The sequence below is a fragment of the Rhinatrema bivittatum genome, chromosome 6 (assembly GCF_901001135.1).
Source record: "Rhinatrema bivittatum chromosome 6, aRhiBiv1.1, whole genome shotgun sequence".
NCBI classification, from domain to species: domain Eukaryota; kingdom Metazoa; phylum Chordata; class Amphibia; order Gymnophiona; family Rhinatrematidae; genus Rhinatrema; species Rhinatrema bivittatum.
The window spans coordinates 108,892,216-108,912,697 of NC_042620.1; the positions used below are offsets into that span (position 1 = coordinate 108,892,216).

Sequence of the window (20,482 nt, forward strand, 5' to 3'; positions counted from 1 at the left end):
ATTTGTAAAGCAATTTTGTTTTTTTCTCATCATCTTCTACATATTCTTCACCTTTACCTCTGAGTCTCACAATGCCACTTTTGCATTTTTGTCACTAACATATTTAAAAAGAGGCTGATATTCAGCACTACTTAGACGAGTAGGGATTTATCCAGCTAAGTGACAGCGGCTGATCATCTGGTTCTGTTCAGTGGCCAAAACTTAAGTAGATAAGTACTTATCTGGCTAAGTAGATAACCAGATAAGCAGTGGGTAGGATATGGGCATTCTGGAGAGGAGCTACTTATCCAGTTAACATAGCTGGATCAATAGTGATACTGAAACGTATTCAATTGTTAATCAGATAATTTAGACCTGCTCAATTGCAGGTCTAAATTTAGGCAGGTAAGAGAGAGTCAGCAGTATAGCCGTGCTGCTGAATATCCCTTGTAAGTTAGATAGATAAGCCTTATCCAGCTCACTTATTTAACCGGCTGTCTATCCCAAAAATCTTGTTCCCCTGTTTTTCCGTATTTGCTATTTTTTTTTCCATTTGAATTTTTGTAGTCCTGACTACTTTCTCAGCTTCTCTTAGCTTTTCCAGATATTGTTGCCTGTCTTCCTTTTTCTGCAATCTCTTGTAGTTTATGAACATTTAACCTTTTCTCTCTTACCTTTTCAGCTTCTTCCTTAGAAAATCATAGCAGCCTCTTTTTCCTCTTTCTTTTATTTACTTTCCTAACAAAAAGATTAGTTGCTCTTTTATTGTCTCCTTTTAGTTTTGCCCACTGCTCTTCTACTTCCCCTAGATTGTACCATCCAGCTAATGACTCCTTGAGGTAATCCCCCTTTATAACAAAGTTAATTTTCCTGATGTCTAGGACTCTCACCTTTGAATGAACCTTCATTTCCTGCACTCTTAACACTGAACCTCGCCCTCCAGTGATCACTGAATCAATGATGAACACCCACTACAACATCAGAGATACTATCTCTCGGGCCCATACAGTAAAATCGCGGGAGAGCAGGTGAGCGCCCGCTCTCCCGGCGCGCGCACAGGCCACTCTCCTGTGCGCGCGATTCACTATTTTAATTTATTTAAATTAGGCCCGGTGGTAAAAAGAGGCGCTAGGGACACTAGCGCGTCCCTAGTGCCTCTTTTTTGACGGAAGCGGCAGCTGTCAGCGGGTTTGACAGCCGACGCTCAATTTTGCCGGCGTTGGTTCTCGAGCCCCCTGACAGCTATGGGTTCGGAAACCGGATGCAGGCAAAATTGAGCATCCGGTTTTCGACCCGCCAGCCACAGGCCCATTTTAAATTTTTTATTTTTTTTTATTTTTTACTTTTTTAAACTTTTGGGACCTCCGACTTAATATCGCCATAATATTAAGTCGGAGGGTGCACAGAAAAGCAGGTTTTACTGCTTTTCTGTGCACTTTCCCTGTGCCCGGAGAAATTAGCGTCTACCTTTGGGTAGGCGCTAATTTCTGAAAGTAAAATGTGCGGCTTGGCTGCACATTTTACTTACTGTATCGTGCGGGAATAACTAATAGCGCCTGCAACATGCATTTGCATGTTGCGGGCGCTATTAGGTTCGGGGGGTTTGGACTTGCGTTTTGGACGCGCTATTACCCCTTACTGAATAAGGGGTAAAGCTAGCGCGTCCAAAACACGCGTCCAAATACCGGCTAACAGTGCGCTCTCTCGGAGTGCACTGTACTGTATCGGCCTGACAGTTGGTAAGCACCAGGACCAGTATTGCCCCCCCCCCCCCCCCCCCCCCCACCTCTCCTTGCTTCTAGAGGACACTCAGCCAGGATGTCCCAATCAACATCCGGCAGATTGAAATCTTCTAGCAATGGCACCTCCCCTTTCATAGCAATTTTGTGAATACCCTCCATTAAATCTCTATCCATTTCTTCTGTCTGTGATGGAGGTCTGTATTGTACATTACACCAGTATAAATAGATGATCCATTTCCTCTTTCCAGATTAACCCACAGTGCCTCCTCCTTACCTCATAAGCCCTGCAGTTCTGTTGCTGTAATATTATTTTTTTAAATATAGTGCTACACCTCCTCCCTTCTCCCTTCCTTCTTAACCGGGCCTTCCTGAATAGATTGCAGCCTGCTACAACTATATTCCAGTCATGGTTTTGCATGTACCACATCTAAATCCAGGACTTTGTTTCCTATATTATGAGCATTAGTTTATGTAGCTTTCCAGATTTTGCCCTGAAAGGGATAGAAGGGTAAAGGAAGACACCCTTAACTAGATAGATCCACCTTAAAATCAAAATGGAAGCCTGCTGACTGACTGGGTGAATCCTGTCTTGGGCAGCTTAAGACAGGCAGGGAAGCAGGAGAGAGTGTAACTGACTGGAAGAGGAAAGAGGCATAAGATAAAAAAGCTTGGCTAAGAACCAGGATTCTGACCCAGACAACATGACTGGTGCATTCCCAGAGGGGGAGGGAAAAGCTGTAGACTAAAGTAAGGCAGTAGCTGGACTTGTTTCTTTCCTTAAAACCTTTGTTTTTGTAAAAGTGGCTGTCACCTCCTGAGGGAACAGAGAGGGAAAAAAACCCCTAATAAACCTACCTTAAAGTGAGGTCTGTATCCCAAGGAGTTATTTATAAAAGAAACAACCCTTAGCCTTGAGTAATAAGGAGAAAGCAAGAAGAAAAACCTGGACTGGATTCCCACAATTTTTTTTCCCAATTCTATACAAGTATTAAATGTTTTACTTACCTTAGGATTTTGTTCACCCATCCCCATTCATCCAAGTTTAAGTCCTCCTTAGTAGGTTTGCCAGTCTGTGTCTATTTATGTGTGTCAGTAACTTCGCTTTTAAAAATAGTTTTGACCATTTTGCCTGACACCCCTGGAGCCCTTTTTAAAAATTGGCATCACATTTGCCACCCTCCAGTCTTCTGGTACTGTGGCTATTTTAAATAATAGGTAGCAAATTACCAGAAACAGGTCTGCAATTTCATTTTTTAATTCCTTCAGAACTCTGCGGTGATTACCATCCAGTCCCAGAGATTTGTTATTCTTTATTCTGTCAATCTATTATTACATCTTCCAGTTTCACAATAATTCCATCTGGTTGCTCAGAGTTATTAGCATAAAAAATGTTTCTAGTGTGGGTCTGACCCCGACATCCTCCTCAGTAAAGATAGAAGTAAAGAATTTATTTAGCTTTTCTGTTATTTCCTTGTCCTCCTTGACCACCCCTTTTACTCTTCTGACATCTAGCAGCTCAACTGACTCCCTTACTGGCTTTTTCCATCAAATGATCTTGAAAAAGATTTTATTACTTATTTTTACTTCTATGGCATGCTTCTTTTCAAATTCTCTCTTAGCTTGCTTAATTACTTTTTTACATTTAACTTGCCAGTGCTTATACTTTTCCCTGTTTTTCTCAATTGGGTCTGCCTTCCATTTTTTGAATGATGCCCTTTTGGCTTTATTTATTTATTTATTTATTTATTTACTTACTTACTTAATAAACTTTTATTACGCTAATCTACAATTCTCAGCAGATTACATCAGCACATACACTGTCAAAACCCAACAAAACAAAACAATATCAGCAATATAAAACTAATAAATACCACGGAAAATTCATACAAGCACATTACTAGTAACAGAAATCCAATAGGGAGAGATCACTGCAAGAGAAAGATATCTAATATATGCTATAAAGCAGTGGTTCTTAACCAGGGTGTCGCAAAGCACACACAGGTGTGTTGCCACACTTCCTGGTCCCCCACTGACCCAGCTGCTCCCCCAGCTCCAGCGAAATAGGAACTCATCCTCCGCCCGGGCTTAAAATGCTGATAGCCTGGGTGGAACATGGCAGGAGAGCTGGAGTCAGCGACATCAGCATGGTCTCTTCTTCCCACCCCCCACGGCTCAGAAGAGAAAGTAGTATGCAGCGGCCGCATGCGTGGGAAGAAAAGACCATGCTAGTGCATGCAGCATTGGCTTGAAGACGAGAGGCATGGCCTGAAGAAGAGTGGTATGGAGCAAAAGAGGAGCAACCTTAGGCCTCGCAGCCGATGGGACTCCTTTCTCAAGGCCGTGAGGGCTGGAAGAGGAGGAGCTGCTGCTGCCACTAAGGCTGGAAGTGGAAGAGGCTGCTGCTGCCGCTAGTTCGGTAGGGGGAGAGAGAGAATGCTAGTTCGGTGGGGGGAGAGAGAGAATGCTAGTTCGGTGAGGAGAGAGAGTGAATGAGCAAGCATATGTGTTTGAGATCCTGTGTATGTGTGTGTGTGACAACATGTATGTAAGTGTGTGAATGAAAACCTCTTTGTGTGAAAGAGAGTATGTGTGTGTGATTGAGAGCCTGTGTGCGAATGAGATCCTTTGGTTGTGAGAGAGAGAGCATGAATGTAAATGTATGATTGAGAACCTGTATGTGTGAGAGAGATCATGTATGATTAAGAGACTGTGTGTATAAGTAAGAGAGAGCATGTGTGTCTGTGTGTGATTGAAAGCCTATATTTGTGTGTGTGTGTGTGAAAAGACAGCAAGGGATAGATTTTATAATTTAGCTCGAACGCGTACTCTTGTTCGCGCACCAGGCGCGAACAAGAGTAGGCGGGATTTCAATAGATACACGCGTAGCTGTGCGTATCCATTAATATCCAGGATCGGCGCGCGCAAGGCTGCCAATTTTGGGCAGCCTGCGCGCGCCAAGCCGCGCAGCCTGCCTCCGTTCCCTCCCCTCACCTTCCCCTACCTAACCCACCCCCCTGGCCCTATCTAAACCCCCCCTACCTTTATCGCTGGATTTACGCCTGCCGGAGGCAGACGTAAATCTGTGTGCGCCAGCGGGCTGCTGGCGCGCCATCACCCTACCCGGGGGCTGTTCCGGAGGGCGCGGCCATGCCCCAGGAACGCCCCCGGGCCGAAACCACGCCTGCGGCGCCGCCCCCGAAACGTCGCGTCACCCGCGCCACGCCCCCGAAATGCCGCATCACGACCAAGCCCCCTGACACGCCTCCCGGCATGCCTCTCCATGCAAGCCCCGGGACTTACGCGCGTCCCGGGGCTTGCACGCACCGCCGAGCCTATGCAAAATAGGCTCGGCGTGCGCGGGGGGTTTGGGGTAGGTTTTCGGGGGGTACGCGCGTATCCTACCCGCGTACCCCTTTGAAAATCTACCCCCAAGTGTGTAAATGTGTGATTAAGAGCCTATATAAGTGACAGAGCGAGCATGTGTATATGTGTGTAACTGAGAGCCAGTGTGAGAGAGAGAGCTTGTGTGTGACAGAGGAGAAAGTTGCAAGCAAATCATCCCTCCTCCTGCGAATTCAAAACTATCTCAGTGTACCTGGATATCAAACGTTCCCAGGTATGCAGAGCAAAGCGTTTTTTTATCCTTATTTTTCATTATTGGGTCTTTGTGTCTGCTATTTTGAAATATTTTGTTGGTATCTAGATATTTTTAATATGAATTTTTAATTATTGGATATTCCATTCATCAGCTATTTTGAAATCTTTTCTTTTTGTTAGTATGGTTTTGCTGTTATTGATTTTATATTTCTTGATTTGTTTTGTAAGGTCTGGTGATGTTTCCTTTTTTCCTTTGTTACTCTGCATACAGAGACTCTGGCTTGTTGAGGTTTCCAATTCAGTTTTTGACTGCATGCTTCTAGATATGTGTTTTGGTCTCTTTATTCTTTGTTAGCTGAAGGTCAGCACTTGTGATTCAGGTGAGGTTTTCTACTGGTGTATACTTTCTGTGTAAGGCTCTATAGCAGCCTGGCTTTGTCCGTTTTTCCTAATAGGAGGTGTATTGGTGTCTTAAGGCCTGGTGTAATATTTTCAGTGTTGCTTTTTCTTAGGTAAGATGGTTTCTGTTTGTGTGCTGAGAATTGGTGCTGTTTGGTCTGGGATGCTTACTATTGATGCAATTTCTGTTCAGACAGAGTTCTTGTCTTTCCCTTATGTCATTCTTAACAATAAAAATAATACTGGACCTTTATTTTTTATTTCCGCTGTGAATTGTAATGAGCAGTGTGTCACACATGTGAGCATGGTCTGTCAGGTGTGTCACAATGGGAAAAAGATTGAGAACCACTGCTATAGAGAACAAGTGTGTTTTCAACAATTTCCTAAAACGAAGTAATTTTTCTGACTATACCCTGATCTCATCAGGCAAGTTATTCCACACTAGGGGCAGCAACAGAAAATATTCTATTTCGGGAAATAGCAAGTTTAATGGACTGTGAGATGGTATCTTCAAGAGATTTTGCGTTAGAGATGGGAGCAGATGGTGAGAGAAGACTAGTAAGGATGAGACCTGTGACCGTGTATGCAGGACCTTGCTCCTTCCTGCCAGTCCTCCAAGTTTTTATCTCCAGGGGACACCTTGCCTCTTTCACCTCTCTTCTATGGAAAATCCCAAGCCATACCGATGTGGTTTTCTTTCAGCCTTTTTTTTAATGCACGGAATAAATTTTGTTCTAGCTTCAAGGATGGTAATTTTAAACTTGTCCATGCCTCCTGCAAACTTTTAAACTTGTGTATTGCTCCTTTTGGTTTTCTTATAAACGAATTTCCTTATTTTATCATAGTCTCCCATTTTATAGTTAAATGCTACTGCAGTTTGTTTCCTTAGTATTCGCCCTCTAGTGATTATATATAGTAGCCATGGTTTATCTTAACAACTGAGTGTAGCCATGAGAAAGATTGTTTTGATGAATTTTAATGTTGTTGCTTATCTGTTATTTATGTATGTGATACTTGCTTTTATGTCTGTAATATTGTTAACTGCCCTGAACTTTGGAGGGTGTGGGATACAAAGAATTTTAAATAAATAAATTAAAATAAATAAATGTGGTGTTGTGATTACGGTGGTAGTGATACAGTGGACCCTTGGGCCGGACTGCAAGGAGGCTTCCTAAGCAGACCGGGAGGCGGAGTCTATGGGTCTGGCAGGGCTTCATCCGGAACCCAGAATCCCCCCGGGAGGAGCCCGTAGGGATCAGGACCCTGGGACTTAGGCTGAAGGTGGGCCGCAGAAGGTATGGCAGAAGCAGGCCCAGGTTAGGTAGAGATCAACCAGCAAGTTCAGAAGCAGGCCTGGGGCAGACAGGACGCAAGCCAATGGTGTACTGAGGCTGGACCGGGTCAAGACAGGTAATAGGCAAACAGAGTTCGGAAGCGGGCCAAGGGCAGGCCCGGCAGCCAGTAGGCAGAGTTCTGGACAAAACCGAGGTCGTGGCTGGCGGCAAGCTGGCAGAGCACTGAAGAAGACCGGGGTCGTGGCTGGCGACAAGCTGGCAGAGTGCTGAAGCAGACCGGGGTCGAGGCAGGCGGCAGGCAGGCGAAGTACTGAAGCAGGCCGGGGTCAAGAACCAGGAAGACAATCGAGAAGTCTCTGAAGCAGGAATGGGAACGGAACCAGGAACCAGCAGAGTCCGGAAGGCAACTAGCATTCAAGGAACCTCGTTGCAAGGCGTCTACTAGGAGTCTGGACACTGGTTAAATGCAGGCCTGGGGTGTGACGTCAGCTCGGGGGCTGTCCCGTATTTCCGGGTGCTGGATGCACATAAGGGCCTTCCTCGCGTGCGCGCGAGGCAAAGAGAGGGGCGGAGCTTCTGGCGGCCTGGACAGCGTTCTCCACATGGGGAAGCCGCGACCATGCGGCCCACCGGCCGGGACCTTGGCGCGTCTTCTCGTGGACCGGAGTGGAGGTAAGCGGACCTGACCGTGAACATGGAGGAGGCGGTTGGGACTGCAACATGTGGATTAGCAGAAAAGTAGCCTAGTGGTTAAAGCAGAGGGTACAAACCAGGGAAGCCAGGATTCAAATCCTACTGCTGCTCCTTGTGACCTTGGGCAAATCACTTTACCCTCCATTGCCTCAGGTACAAACTTACCCCAAGATGCACTAAGCCATGATGTTTTTTTTCACAGGGGCGTGTCCCCATGATAATGGGTCCTCTCCCCCCAAAAAACATCAAGGCTTTATGGCATGTTGTTTTGTCTCACGGCCAAACACTGTAAGACAAAAGAATGCAGCGAGTGGCCATTTAATGCGATGGCGGCATCCAACTTCATGGGACCGCCATCACCTTAAAGAGCTGCTGGCCTCAAAATGCATCCCAGAAAAGACAGAAGGTTAAGTGGGGTCAGCAACCTGGGGCCACCACTTGAGGTGGGCCCTACTCTCCCAAATACAAACAAAAGTGAATATGTCACGTGGCGACGTCCAGAAACCCCTCCCCTCAAAGACCCTGAGTGCCCCAACTTGGATTTCAGGTTCCAGGGGGGAGGGGGGTGCCAGGGATTAAGAGGCCTAATTTGGACTTGTGGGGGTAGGGGGGTAGGAACAGGAATGGGGCCGGGATCCTAATTTTTATCTTTTTAGCTTGGGGGTGAAGGGCTGGAGCCATGATTGTATGGTTGGTCTTTGGGGGGGAGGGTCAGGGGCCAGGGGCCATGATTTGGTCTTTGGATGGAGGAGGCTGGGGCCATGAATTTATGGTTGGTCTTTGTGGGGATCATTGCCACACAACTAATTGTTCACATTTTTTTTATTTGGAGGCAGCTACAGGTTGAGATGGCGTCAGCAATGACCGTTGCTCTACCTCCTCTCATTGCCAGGGTGTTTTTTTGGTTTTTTTTGTTTGCTGCTACTTTAAATGTGAGGCGAGAGCCTCGGATCCCATGTTAGGGTCCCGGGTCTCCTGCCTCACCATTTTTTCAAAAGGTGTTTTTATTTTATCGTGGCTGACTACCATCTCAGTCGGTTGCTATAAAATATTTGTATAGGATTGCCTATGCATGACCTTCATTGAATGCATTTGCATTATTCATGCATGCAAATTGCATGCAAAGGTCATTTTAATAGGGGAGGGAATCTGGGCTGGGAGATGCAAAATATTGTGTATAATGTGCAATATCACAGCAATAGTGGCTATATTGCATGATATACACAATATAACATGTGTTAGAACACTATTGCAGCTTGATGCATCTCCCACTTAGATTTTAAGTTACCTGGGGAAAGGGAAATGCCTATAAAACCTGAATGTAATCCTCTTTGAAGAGCCAAAAAGTGGAATCTAAATAAATAAAATGTCAAATGTTATGATCACTGTTACCAAGTGGATCTACCACCTTTATCTCTTGCATAAGGTCCTGTGTTCCACTTAGAACTAGATCTAATATAGTTCCCCCTCTCGTTGGTTCCAAGATCAACAGCTGCATGAAGCAGTAATTGATAACATCTAAGAACTTTACTTCCCTTGCATGTACTGATGTGCCATTTATCCAATCAAAACTTAGTTAATTGAAATCTCCCATTATTATTGTGTTGCCCATTTTACTAGCCATTCTAATCTGTTAACATTTTGCAGTCTGTTTCTTCAACCTGGCCAGGCAGGTGGTAATATATTCCCACTACTATACTTTTCCTTTTTACCCTTGGAATTTTTATCCATACGGATTCCAGAGTACAGTTTGTTTCCTGCAAAACTTTTATCCTGCTTTACTCTTTGTCACCCTTAACATATAGTGCCACCCCTCCCCCTATTTTATCTGCCCTGTCATATTGATATAATTTGTACCCTGGTATCAAAGTGTTCCATTGGTTATCCTCCTTCCACTAGGTTTCCGAGATTCCTATGATGTCTATTTCTTCCTTTTACACCATACATTCTGACTCTGAAGACTTATTTTTCAAACTTCTGGCATTTGCTTACAGACATTTTAAGGTAGTTTTATTTGTATTTCTGTTTTTCTATGGACCCGCAATCTGTTTCTTATCAGATGAACCAGGCAGTTTGGAGTCATTTTTATCTGCATGCTCTGTATTTAAATATATCTAGGCTATTTCAGCTTTTATAGCCACCTCTCTATTGGGACATTCCAATTTACTTAGTTTGCCAGTATCTTTTGAAGAAATCTCTCTCCAAAACATGCGTTGCTGGGTGACTGCCAACTTTCTTCCATGTTCTAGTTTAAAAACTGTTCTATGTCCTTTTTAAAAGTTAGCACCAACAGGGTGGATCCACTTTGATTAAGGTGGAGCCTATCCCATTGAAATAAGCTCCCCCTTCCCCCTGAATGTTTCCCAGTTCCTACGAAACTAAAACCCTCTTCCTTGCGCCATCTTCTCGTCATGCATTGAGACTTTGGAGCTCAGCCTGCCTCTGGGGTCCTACGCATGGAATGGGAAGCAGTTCTTAAATGCAACCCTGGAGGTTCTGGATTTCAATTGCCTACCTAAGGGCCCGATTTTCTAAAGTATTTACATATTTAAAACTGGGTTTTAGATGTGTAAATGCATTTTACTCATATAAGTGGTCTTTTGAAAATTTGTACAGTTTATGCCATTGAATTGTCAATAGGTTTTACCTGCATTAAGTGTACTCATTACTTAATAACATACTATCCTGGCATTTGAAAATTGCTAGGGTAGTATGTTACATTTACATGTGTAACTCCTTTGAAAATTCATCTGCAAGAGCCTAAATTTAGCCTCCAGAAACTCCCTCCTGCACATTACTTATAATTTAGTCTGCATGGTGATACTTTGCAGGTTGTAACCAACTATTCTATAGATCTGAATGTTTATTTTATTTATTTATTTAAATAAATAAATACGTATTTACAAAATGAAAGCAATACTGCGTACTGGGATCATGCTTGCAGCATGAGGAATGACTGAAGCACAACAAGGCACATATGATTGAGGCCTGGACCACTGTCAAGCCTTTAAGAGGAGCCAGCCAGGGGCACTGCAACGCACAATGAGAGAAGTGCTTCCATTGCTATCCATACCAGGGCCTGCTTTGTGAAGACAGAGGATAAGTGGCTCCAAAGCCAAATGGCACACACTAATTGAGGCCTGGAGCCCTGCTGTGTGTAGACAGAGGATGAGTGGCTGAAGTGCCACAGGGCACACACTAACTGGGACTTGGAGCACAGCAGCAGGAGAAGGAGTCAAGAGCAGAACAGTTTCCGTTTCATCAGCAACTTTGAGGCTGCAGATGATTGATTTTTCTTGGAATGCGCTAGTGATGAATACAAGGAAAGAATAGCAAGAATAAGAAGACACAATGGCAGGGGGAAAAGATAGTGGGGCAGGCTAAGTCACAGGCAGGGGAGTGGGAGTAAAGGCAATGTCCCTGATTTTCTTGATATTTTTTAACTTTCTCTGTAGCTGTATACATTATTATTATGAACAGAGAATGTTGGAATTTTTTTTTATATATATATTCTGCTTTTTGGCACTTTAAAGTAGATTACATTCAGGTAATGAATGTCTGGTTAGACTTAATCAGCTAAGTGCTCAGTTATATGTGCAACATATCTTACAATGACCTTCTTTGCATGTGATTTGCATGCATGAATAATGCAAATACATGCCAAGAAGGTCATCACTAGTCAATATTATGTAAATATTTTCTCACAGCCGACCGAGAAGGTGGTCAGCCATGATAAAATAGCTATACCTATTAGGGTCCCAGGCTTCCCACCACGCTTTTAAAGCAGCAGGTGAAAAAAATTGCTGCAAACAGGGAGGTTGAGCAGCGGTCATTTCGGATCCCCATCTCAAAACCGGGGCCACCAGCAAACCACCAACCCCCTGCCCCCGAAGGCAATACAGCAAAGCCCCACCCCACCCCCAAAAATTAAAGGTGCTGGATGCCCACAGACCCTCTTTTTCATGGGAAGGGGCCCCACTAGTGAGACCCCTCCTGCCTGGAGCAGGCGTTAATAGCTGAGCGCACTTAACACAAGTACAGAAAAGCAGAAGAAACTTAAAAGAAACAAGTTTAAAAAAAAAAAAACACTTGACAGTCGGGTGCAGGAAACTGATGCGCAACCGACAAGTGTCCGTTACCTGAACCCCTGGCGTCGGTTTTCCTAACCGGCAGACGGCCAAGTTAGGGAAACCGATCGGGTTCTCGTTAGCAAGGAGGTGCTAGGGGTGTGACCCCCTAACTTAAATATTGCATGGCGCCCCCTTGGGGGCGCATTAAGAAAGCAGGCGCTGACTGTTCAGCGCCTGCTTTCTACACACATTTATTGCATCGGCCCCTAGGAGCATAAATTGTGCTCCTAAAATTTGTGCACGCAAAACAAGTTAGGACTAGAGCAAAAGTTGACTTATAATTGTTGTGCACACAAAACACGTCATGTTTATGCACACTAAATTTTGAGTACAGGACCCTGGCACCCCGAACTCCAGGTCCAGTGTCAGATTAACAATAGCCCCAGAAACTCCACTTCTGACCAGAAGTTACATTTCCAGCATCAAGAAAACATGAGCAAAGCCTATGTTCCTCTCTGCACGGAGGAATAAGTGTGCAAAACATTTCCGTGCAGCCCACCGGCTGCTGCTGCAGAGTAACAGGCAGCAGGTTCAAGGCTGGGCTGTGCTAATCTCGTGCACTGCAAAATTAGCAGAGGCAATCCATGAGCTTTGAAAATGCTTAGTCAGTGCCTCACTGCTGCCTACCTTCCATGTGGGAGAAGAGGAGCAGGAGTTTCTGGGAAGGGAGGTGTTCATTTTATCTCCCCCCCAACACACACACACACACGTGCACACGGTGGGGAGCTTCTTGGAGACAGATTTTTTTCAGCCCCAAGGAAATAGGACAGTGAGCCAGTTGTGGCTCTGTGAAGGCACGTGGTTTTCTTTTTTACCTTCTTCCTGGGGAAGAAGGAAAGCAGGGAGTCAGGAGGTCCTTGGAGGCTGTGCTTTTTTTTTTTTTGCTTGCCAGCCCCAGAGGAAGATTCACTGCCTTGCCCTCTCTGCTGCACTGCTGCTGCTGGTCTGACAGAAGGAACGCTCTGGAGACATTGAGCAAGTGTGGGTGGCAGTGGGGGATGGGGTAGGGTCTCTTCCTTCCCATGTGTGCTTTCCATTGCTTCGGGGAGATTGGATATCAGTGGGAATTGGGGGCATTTATGGAATTGTAGGGGCATTTGGGGAATGGGGGATGTGAAGGCATTTGTGGGGATTTCTAGATGTGGAGGGTGTGGGGGTGCATTTGTGGGGCTTGGTGGTTTGTGGGGATTTCTGGATGTGGGGCATTTTTGAGGATCAGTGGATGGAAAGGCATTTGTGGGGGGTGTGCGCGCATATGAGGTAGCAACTCTTGGGACATTTGTGGGATTTCTGGGGATTTTCAGGAGTTTCTGAAATAATTGGGGATGAGAGGGGCATTTTGGTGTGCGTACTTGTGTGTGTGTGCGTGCGTCTGCGTGCCTGGGGAGGATGAGAGGGGCATTTTGGTGTGTGTACTTGTGTGTGCGTGCGCGTGCCTGGGGAGGATGAGAGGGGCATTTTGGTGTGCGTACTTGTGTGTGTGCGTGTGCATGCCTGGGGAGGATGAGAGGAGCATTTTGGTGTGTGTACTTGTGTGTGTGTGTGCATGTGCGTGCCTGGGGAGGATGAGAGGGGCATTTTGGTGTGTGTACTTGTGTGTGCGTGTGTGTGCCTGGGGAGGATGAGAGGGGCATTTTGGTGTGCGTACTTGTGTGTGTGCGTGTGCGTGCCTGGGGAGGATGAGAGGGGCATTTTGGTGTGTGTACTTGTGTGTGCGTGCCTGGGGAGGATGAGAGGGGCATTTTGGTGTGCGTACTTGTGTGTGTGTGTGTGTGCGTGCTTGGGGAGGATGAGAGGGGCATTTTGGTGTGTGTACTTGTGTGTGCGTGTGCGTGTGCGTGCCTGGGGAGGATGAGAGGGGCATTTTGGTGTGTGTACTTGTGTGTGTTCGTGTGCGTGCCTGGGGAGGATGAGAGGGGCATTTTGGTGTGTGTACTTGTGTGTGCGTGTGCGTGTGCGTGCCTGGGGAGGATGAGAGGGGCATTTTGGTGTGTGTACTTGTGTGTGTGTGTGTGCGTGCCTGGGGAGGATGAGAGGGGCATTTTGGTGTGTGTACTTGTGTGTGCGTGTGCGTGCCTGGGGAGGATGAGAGGGGCATTTTGGTGTGCGTACTTGTGTGTGTGCGTGTGCATGCCTGGGGAGGATGAGAGGAGCATTTTGGTGTGTGTACTTGTGTGTGTGTGTGCGTGTGCGTGCCTGGGGAGGATGAGAGGGGCATTTTGGTGTGTGTACTTGTGTGTGCGTGTGTGTGCCTGGGGAGGATGAGAGGGGCATTTTGGTGTGCGTACTTGTGTGTGTGCGTGTGCGTGCCTGGGGAGGATGAGAGGGGCATTTTGGTGTGTGTACTTGTGTGTGCGTGTGCGTGCCTGGGGAGGATGAGAGGGGCATTTTGGTGTGCGTACTTGTGTGTGTGTGTGTGTGCGTGCTTGGGGAGGATGGAGAGGGGCATTTTGGTGTGTGTACTTGTGTGTGTGCGTGCCTGGGGAGGATGAGAGGGGCATTTTGGTGTGTGTACTTGTGTGTGCGTGTGCGTGCCTGGGGAGGATGAGAGGGGCATTTTGGTGTGCGTACTTGTGTGCGTGCCTGGGGAGGATGAGAGGGGCATTTTGGTGTGTGTACTTGTGTGTGTGCGTGCCTGGGGAGGATGAGAGGGGCATTTTGGTGTGTGTACTTGTGTGTGCGTGTGCGTGCCTGGGGAGGATGAGAGGGGCATTTTGGTGTGCGTACTTGTGTGCGTGCCTGGGGAGGATGAGAGGGGCATTTTGGTGTGTGTACTTGTGTGTGCGTGTGCGTGTGCGTGCCTGGGGAGGATGAGAGGGGCATTTTGGTGTGTGTCCTTGTGTGTGTGCGTGTGCGTGCCTGGGGAGGATGAGAGGGGCATTTTGGTGTGCGTACTTGTGTGTGTGCGTGTGCATGCCTGGGGAGGATGAGAGGAGCATTTTGGTGTGTGTACTTGTGTGTGTGTGTGCGTGTGCGTGCCTGGGGAGGATGAGAGGGGCATTTTGGTGTGTGTACTTGTGTGTGCGTGTGTGTGCCTGGGGAGGATGAGAGGGGCATTTTGGTGTGTGTACTTGTGTGTGTGTGTGTGCGTGTGCGTGCCTGGGGAGGATGAGAGGGGCATTTTGGTGTGCGAACTTGTGTGTGTGTGTGCCTCTGCGTGCCTGGGGAGGATGAGAGGGGCATTTTGGTGTGTGTACTTGTGTGTGTGCGTGTGCGTGCCTGGGGAGGATGAGAGGGGCATTTTGGTGTGTGTACTTGTGTGTGTGTGTGCGTGTGCGTGCCTGGGGAGGATGAGAGGGGCATTTTGGTGTGTGTACTTGTGTGTGTGCGTGTGCGTGCCTGGGGAGGATGAGAGGGGCATTTTGGTGTGTGTACTTGTGTGTACGTGTGCGTGTGCGTGCCTGGGGAGGATGAGAGGGGCATTTTGGTGTGCGTACTTGTGTGTGTGCGTGTGCGTGCCTGGGGAGGATGAGAGGGGCATTTTGGTGTGCGGACTTGTGTGTGTGTGTGTGCGTGCCTGGGGAGGATGAGAGGGGCATTTTGGTGTGTGTACTTGTGTGTGCGTGTGCGTGCCTGGGGAGGATGAGAGGGGCATTTTGGTGTGTGTACTTGTGTGTGCGTGTGCGTGTGCGTGCCTGGGGAGGATGAGAGGGGCATTTTGGTGTGCGTACTTGTGTGTGTGTGTGTGCGTGCCTGGGGAGGATGAGAGGGGCATTTTGGTGTGTGTACTTGTGTGTGCATGTGCGTGTGCGTGCCTGGGGAGGATGAGAGGGGCATTTTGGTGTGTGTACTTGTGTGTGTGCGTGTGCGTGCCTGGGGAGGATGAGAGGGGCATTTTGGTGTGCGTACTTGTGTGTGTGCGTGTGCATGCCTGGGGAGGATGAGAGGAGCATTTTGGTGTGTGTACTTGTGTGTGTGTGTGTGTGTGTGTGCGTGGCTGGGGAGGATGAGAGGGGCATTTTGGTGTGTGTACTTGTGTGTGCGTGTGTGTGCCTGGGGAGGATGAGAGGGGCATTTTGGTGTGTGTACTTGTGTGTGTGTGTGTGCGTGCCTGGGGAGGATGAGAGGGGCATTTTGGTGTGCGTACTTGTATGTGTGTGTGCGTCTGCGTGCCTGGGGAGGATGAGAGGGGCATTTTGGTGTGTGTACTTGTGTGTGTGCGTGTGTATGCCTGGGGAGGATGAGAGGGGCATTTTGGTGTGTGTACTTGTGTGTGTGTGTGCGTGTGCGTGCCTGGGGAGGATGAGAGGGGCATTTTGGTGTGTGTACTTGTGTGTGTGCGTGTGCGTGCCTGGGGAGGATGAGAGGGGCATTTTGGTGTGTGTACTTGTGTGTGTGCGTGTGCGTGCCTGGGGAGGATGAGAGGGGCATTTTGGTGTACGTACTTGTGTGTGTGTGTGTGCGTCTGCGTGCCTGGGGAGGATGAGAGGGGCATTTTGGTGTGCGTACTTGTGTGTGTGCGTCTGCGTGCCTGGGGAGGATGAGAGGGGCATTTTGGTGTGCGTACTTGTGCGTGTGCGTGCCTGTGGAGGATGAGAGTGGCATTTTGGTGTGTGTACTTGTGTGTGTGTGTGTGTCTGCGTGCCTGGGGAGGATGAGAGGGGCATTTTGGTGTGCGTACTTGTGTGTGTGTGTGTCTGTGTGCCTGGGGAGGATGAGAGGGGCATTTTGGTGTGCGTACTTGTGTGTGTGTGTGCGTCTGTGTGCCTAGGGAGGATGAGAGGGGCATTTTGGTGTGTGTACTTGTGTGTGTGTGTGCGTCTGTGTGCCTGGGGAGGATGAGAGGGGCATTTTGGTGTGTGTACTTGTGTGTGTGTGTGTGCGTCTGCGTGCCTGGGGAGGATGAGAGGGGCATTTTGGTGTGCGTACTTGTGTGTGTGCGTGTGCGTGCCTGGGGAGGATGAGAGGGGCATTTTGGTGTGCGTACTTGTGTGTGTGCGTGTGCGTGCCTGGGGAGGATGAGAGGGGCATTTTGGTGTGTGTACTTGTGTGTGTGTGTGTGTGTGCGTGCCTGGGGAGGATGAGAGGGGCATTTTGGTGTGTGTACTTGTGTGTGTGTGCGTGTGCGTGCCTGGGGAGGATGAGAGGGGCATTTTGGTGTGTGTACTTGTGTGTGTGTGCGTGTGCGTGCCTGGGGAGGATGAGAGGGGCATTTTGGTGTGTGTACTTGTGTGTGTGTGCGTGTGCGTGCCTGGGGAGGATGAGAGGGGCATTTTGGGTGTGTGTACTTGTGTGTGTGTGCGTGTGCGTGCCTGGGGAGGATGAGAGGGGCATTTTGGTGTGTGTACTTGTGTGTGTGCGTCTGCGTGCCTGGGGAGGATGAGAGGGGCATTTTGGTGTGTGTACTTGTGTGTGTGCGTGTGCGTGCCTGGGGAGGATGAGAGGGGCATTTTGGTGTACGTACTTGTGTGTGTGTGTGTGCGTCTGCGTGCCTGGGGAGGATGAGAGGGGCATTTTGGTGTGCGTACTTGTGTGTGTGCGTCTGCGTGCCTGGGGAGGATGAGAGGGGCATTTTGGTGTGCGTACTTGTGCGTGTGCGTGCCTGGGGAGGATGAGAGGGGCATTTTGGTGTGTGTACTTGTGTGTGTGTGCGTGTGCGTGCCTGGGGAGGATGAGAGGGGCATTTTGGTGTGTGTACTTGTGTGTGTGCGTGCCTGGGGAGGATGAGAGGGGCATTTTGGTACACTCTGTCCCTCAGCCCATGCCTCTCCAGCTGGGAGCGCCCCCCCTCTTCTTTGGCTGCCAGCTGCACAACTCTGTTCTGCCAGTGCCGCTTCCTCTTCTGCTGGAGGGTCCTGAAATCCCTGCTGCCCCACTGCTTGGGCTACCGGTACTGCACTTCTCTTTGGCTGGGGTCCCTGCCTGAGCTACTGAGTCGCCTGCTCCTTCACCCAGAATTTATGTTCTGGGTTTGTCTACCTGCCTACAGCTACTTCCTGTCAGTAACATACAGACAAACTGAAGTTTGCTGCCTCCATGTTAGACATCTCATTAAAATCTATGTTCATTCTTAATAGTAATGAAAAAAATAAGTGACTATATTTGTCTTATTTGAAGCTTGCTCATAAAAATACACATTTTTGGTGGTATGAATTTCTTTGCAAAAATTGCTCGCCTGCCCCCCGGAGTAAGAAAAAAATTGTAATTTGGCTCCTAACCTGAAAGGTTTGTGCATTATTCCCTCATGCAAAGCAATCTGATAAAAAAGAGAGAGCAGAAATCAGGAAAGCGTTTCTGTGACTCAGAAGATTACCATCTCCGGCTGCCAGTTCTGGTCTAGATTGCTTTCAGATGATTTGCATTTTTCTTCATCTAGTTGAAGTGTGTGATATATGGCACAGATTCTTATTACTGAGCCTAGAATGCTTTGTGTAGATATTTATTTAGATATAGATAGATATTTATTTGGTTTTGTTTATATTCCACCTTTTATGGCACTTCAAAGCAGAGTAGATTCAGGTACTGTGGGTATTTCCCCATCTCCAGAGGGCTTGCAATCTAAGAACCTCATTTTTTAAACATTTTTCCCATTGACACAGAATGGGAGAAAAGCTTTAATCAAGCCCTTGGCTTGAATCTGAGGCAATGGAGGGAGAAGTCACAAGAAGTGTCAGTAGGATTTGAACCCTGGCTTCCCTGATTCAGAGCTCACTGCTCCCACCACCAGGCTTCTCCTCCAATTGTATTTTTTTAGCCAGAAAGTTATTGTGATGCTTATCCTGTTTTTATTATATAATTGTCAGTTTAAAAAAAAACCCTGGGGCCGATATTCAGCTACAGTTAAGTTGCTCAGATAAGGACAGCCCTACGTTGTGACCAGAGTTAGTCTCATAACTAATACAGCTAACTCCGCGCCTCCTGGAAACGCCTCCCGGAAGACCCCGATTTAGCTCCTCTAAATGACTTTTGAATATCGACCTCCCTATGTTTTGTTTTGTTTTTAAAGTGTGGTGCTAGCCATGGGCCTTTTACATACCAAACAGCACAGCATCGCTATAAACAACATGCTTAACATCTGAAAGAACGGCTAGCACTATTTGCATATAAATTAAGCTTGTAACATATTTATGTGTTATATTTCTGCAAGGTGTGCGGCACATCTGCAGAAGCCCATTGTTTATTCATGCTGTAAATCCTTTGAAATGTGTTAAAATGCTTCCCACTCATTACAAAAAATCCTGCCACCCATGGATTAGGACTTTGATGTCACCAATCCTGCTTCAAAGGGTTCTTTCAGTGCTATTAATCACAGTTTAGCTTCTGAAGATATAGCCAGAGAAAACATTTGGACATCTTGTGCTGGGCCTACTAAAACTTTGAAATGCGCAGAGTGTGTTGCACATGCCTGGTCCACATCACTTCCCCCTCTACCCTCACAGCCTACATCTTTATTTTCTGTGTGTTTGATGGAGCAGATTTTGCAGACAAACACACCATCGGGAGAAGTGATAAGCTCTGGTAAATGCTTTTTGACCCGCGTTCTAAAGCTGTTTGCCTAGGAGTCTCCTGAGAAAATGACGTGCAGGAAAAGGCTGGTCTGCAGCTTTTCAAAGGGCAAAAAAGAAGTACTTTTCTTAATCCTTTTGCAAATTTTCCTTATTACATTGATTAAAGTACCCTTGCTTGTACAGCAAAGTGTATGTTATTCAATACCAGAGTCACTGCTCTCGTCTCTTTTGAAACCCTTCTGGTTTGGAGAGGAAGGCTTTAATTACCTTTCAGCAGTTCTGCCTTTTTGTTGCTGTTCCTGAGATTCTCAGGTTTCCAGTTCTATGCCAATCTGATACAGTCAGTCCAAGAGCATGCTGCTTTATGATTGAATTCTTCCTGTGAAGACACAGTTACATCTCCCATACCTCTCGCTATTTATCTAAGGCTGCTAGTCCACAGCCTAAACAGCTGGATTTAATAGCTCAAGTTCAGTGGTGCCTGATAAGTATCCTCCTCTCCTCTGTTGTCCTAGTACTATCTTTCCACCTTTTAGATTGTCTCCTTTTGAGTTAAATCCCATGAGTGCTCTTTTAATTTGCGTTTCAATGTTTTGTTTTGTTTTTTTTGCCAGGTAACTTGGCTCAGTCCAGAGCAAGAATAACAGCAGCTTCCAGGTCTTTACCTCCAAAACTTAGTGCAGGACGCATCAAGGTTTGTAACCGATTAGCATATGTGGAAACAGTGGCATGAAAGGAGATTTTAGGTTTTCCTCCAATGGAAATATTGACACCGACTTGCTTTGTGGAAACTTTTCCCTAGCAATTTTAAATTATACTGTCCATTTGTAAAACCTTGACTGTATATTTATCATTTATTACTTAGATTCATTACCCACCTTGAATATGAAATTCACCCAGAGCGGTTTACAGCATACAAACAGAGGTCATTGGTAGTTTCACAATTAAAAGATGTATAACAAATTAGAATAGCGGCAGTAAACACATTTTCAACTTGGTAATAAAATGGTGCATCTCAGGACTAATTTATAGATCAGCAACATTGTCTAAGCTTGATCAGCAACACCGCAAAAATACTAGTGACTAACTCAAAACTAACACTATAACAAACATTTTGGATACGTTTTCTTGATGTTATTGGTTTCTAAGATAGGTTAGTGAGCTGATTTAACAATTTTTGTTTGTTTTTTTTAAATATA

General features: G+C 46.8%; 1 protein-coding gene across 1 annotated transcript in view; it reads left to right on the plus strand.

The window, feature by feature from the left end:
* The window catches only part of MYO3B (myosin IIIB), a 424,126-nt gene that overhangs the window by 249,947 nt on the left and 153,697 nt on the right, over positions 1-20,482 (plus strand). Inside the window, exon 18 of the mRNA XM_029607903.1 lies at positions 19,898-19,977. Coding sequence (XP_029463763.1) covers positions 19,898-19,977 — 80 coding nt within the window. The remainder of the gene's footprint in view (positions 1-19,897; positions 19,978-20,482) is intronic.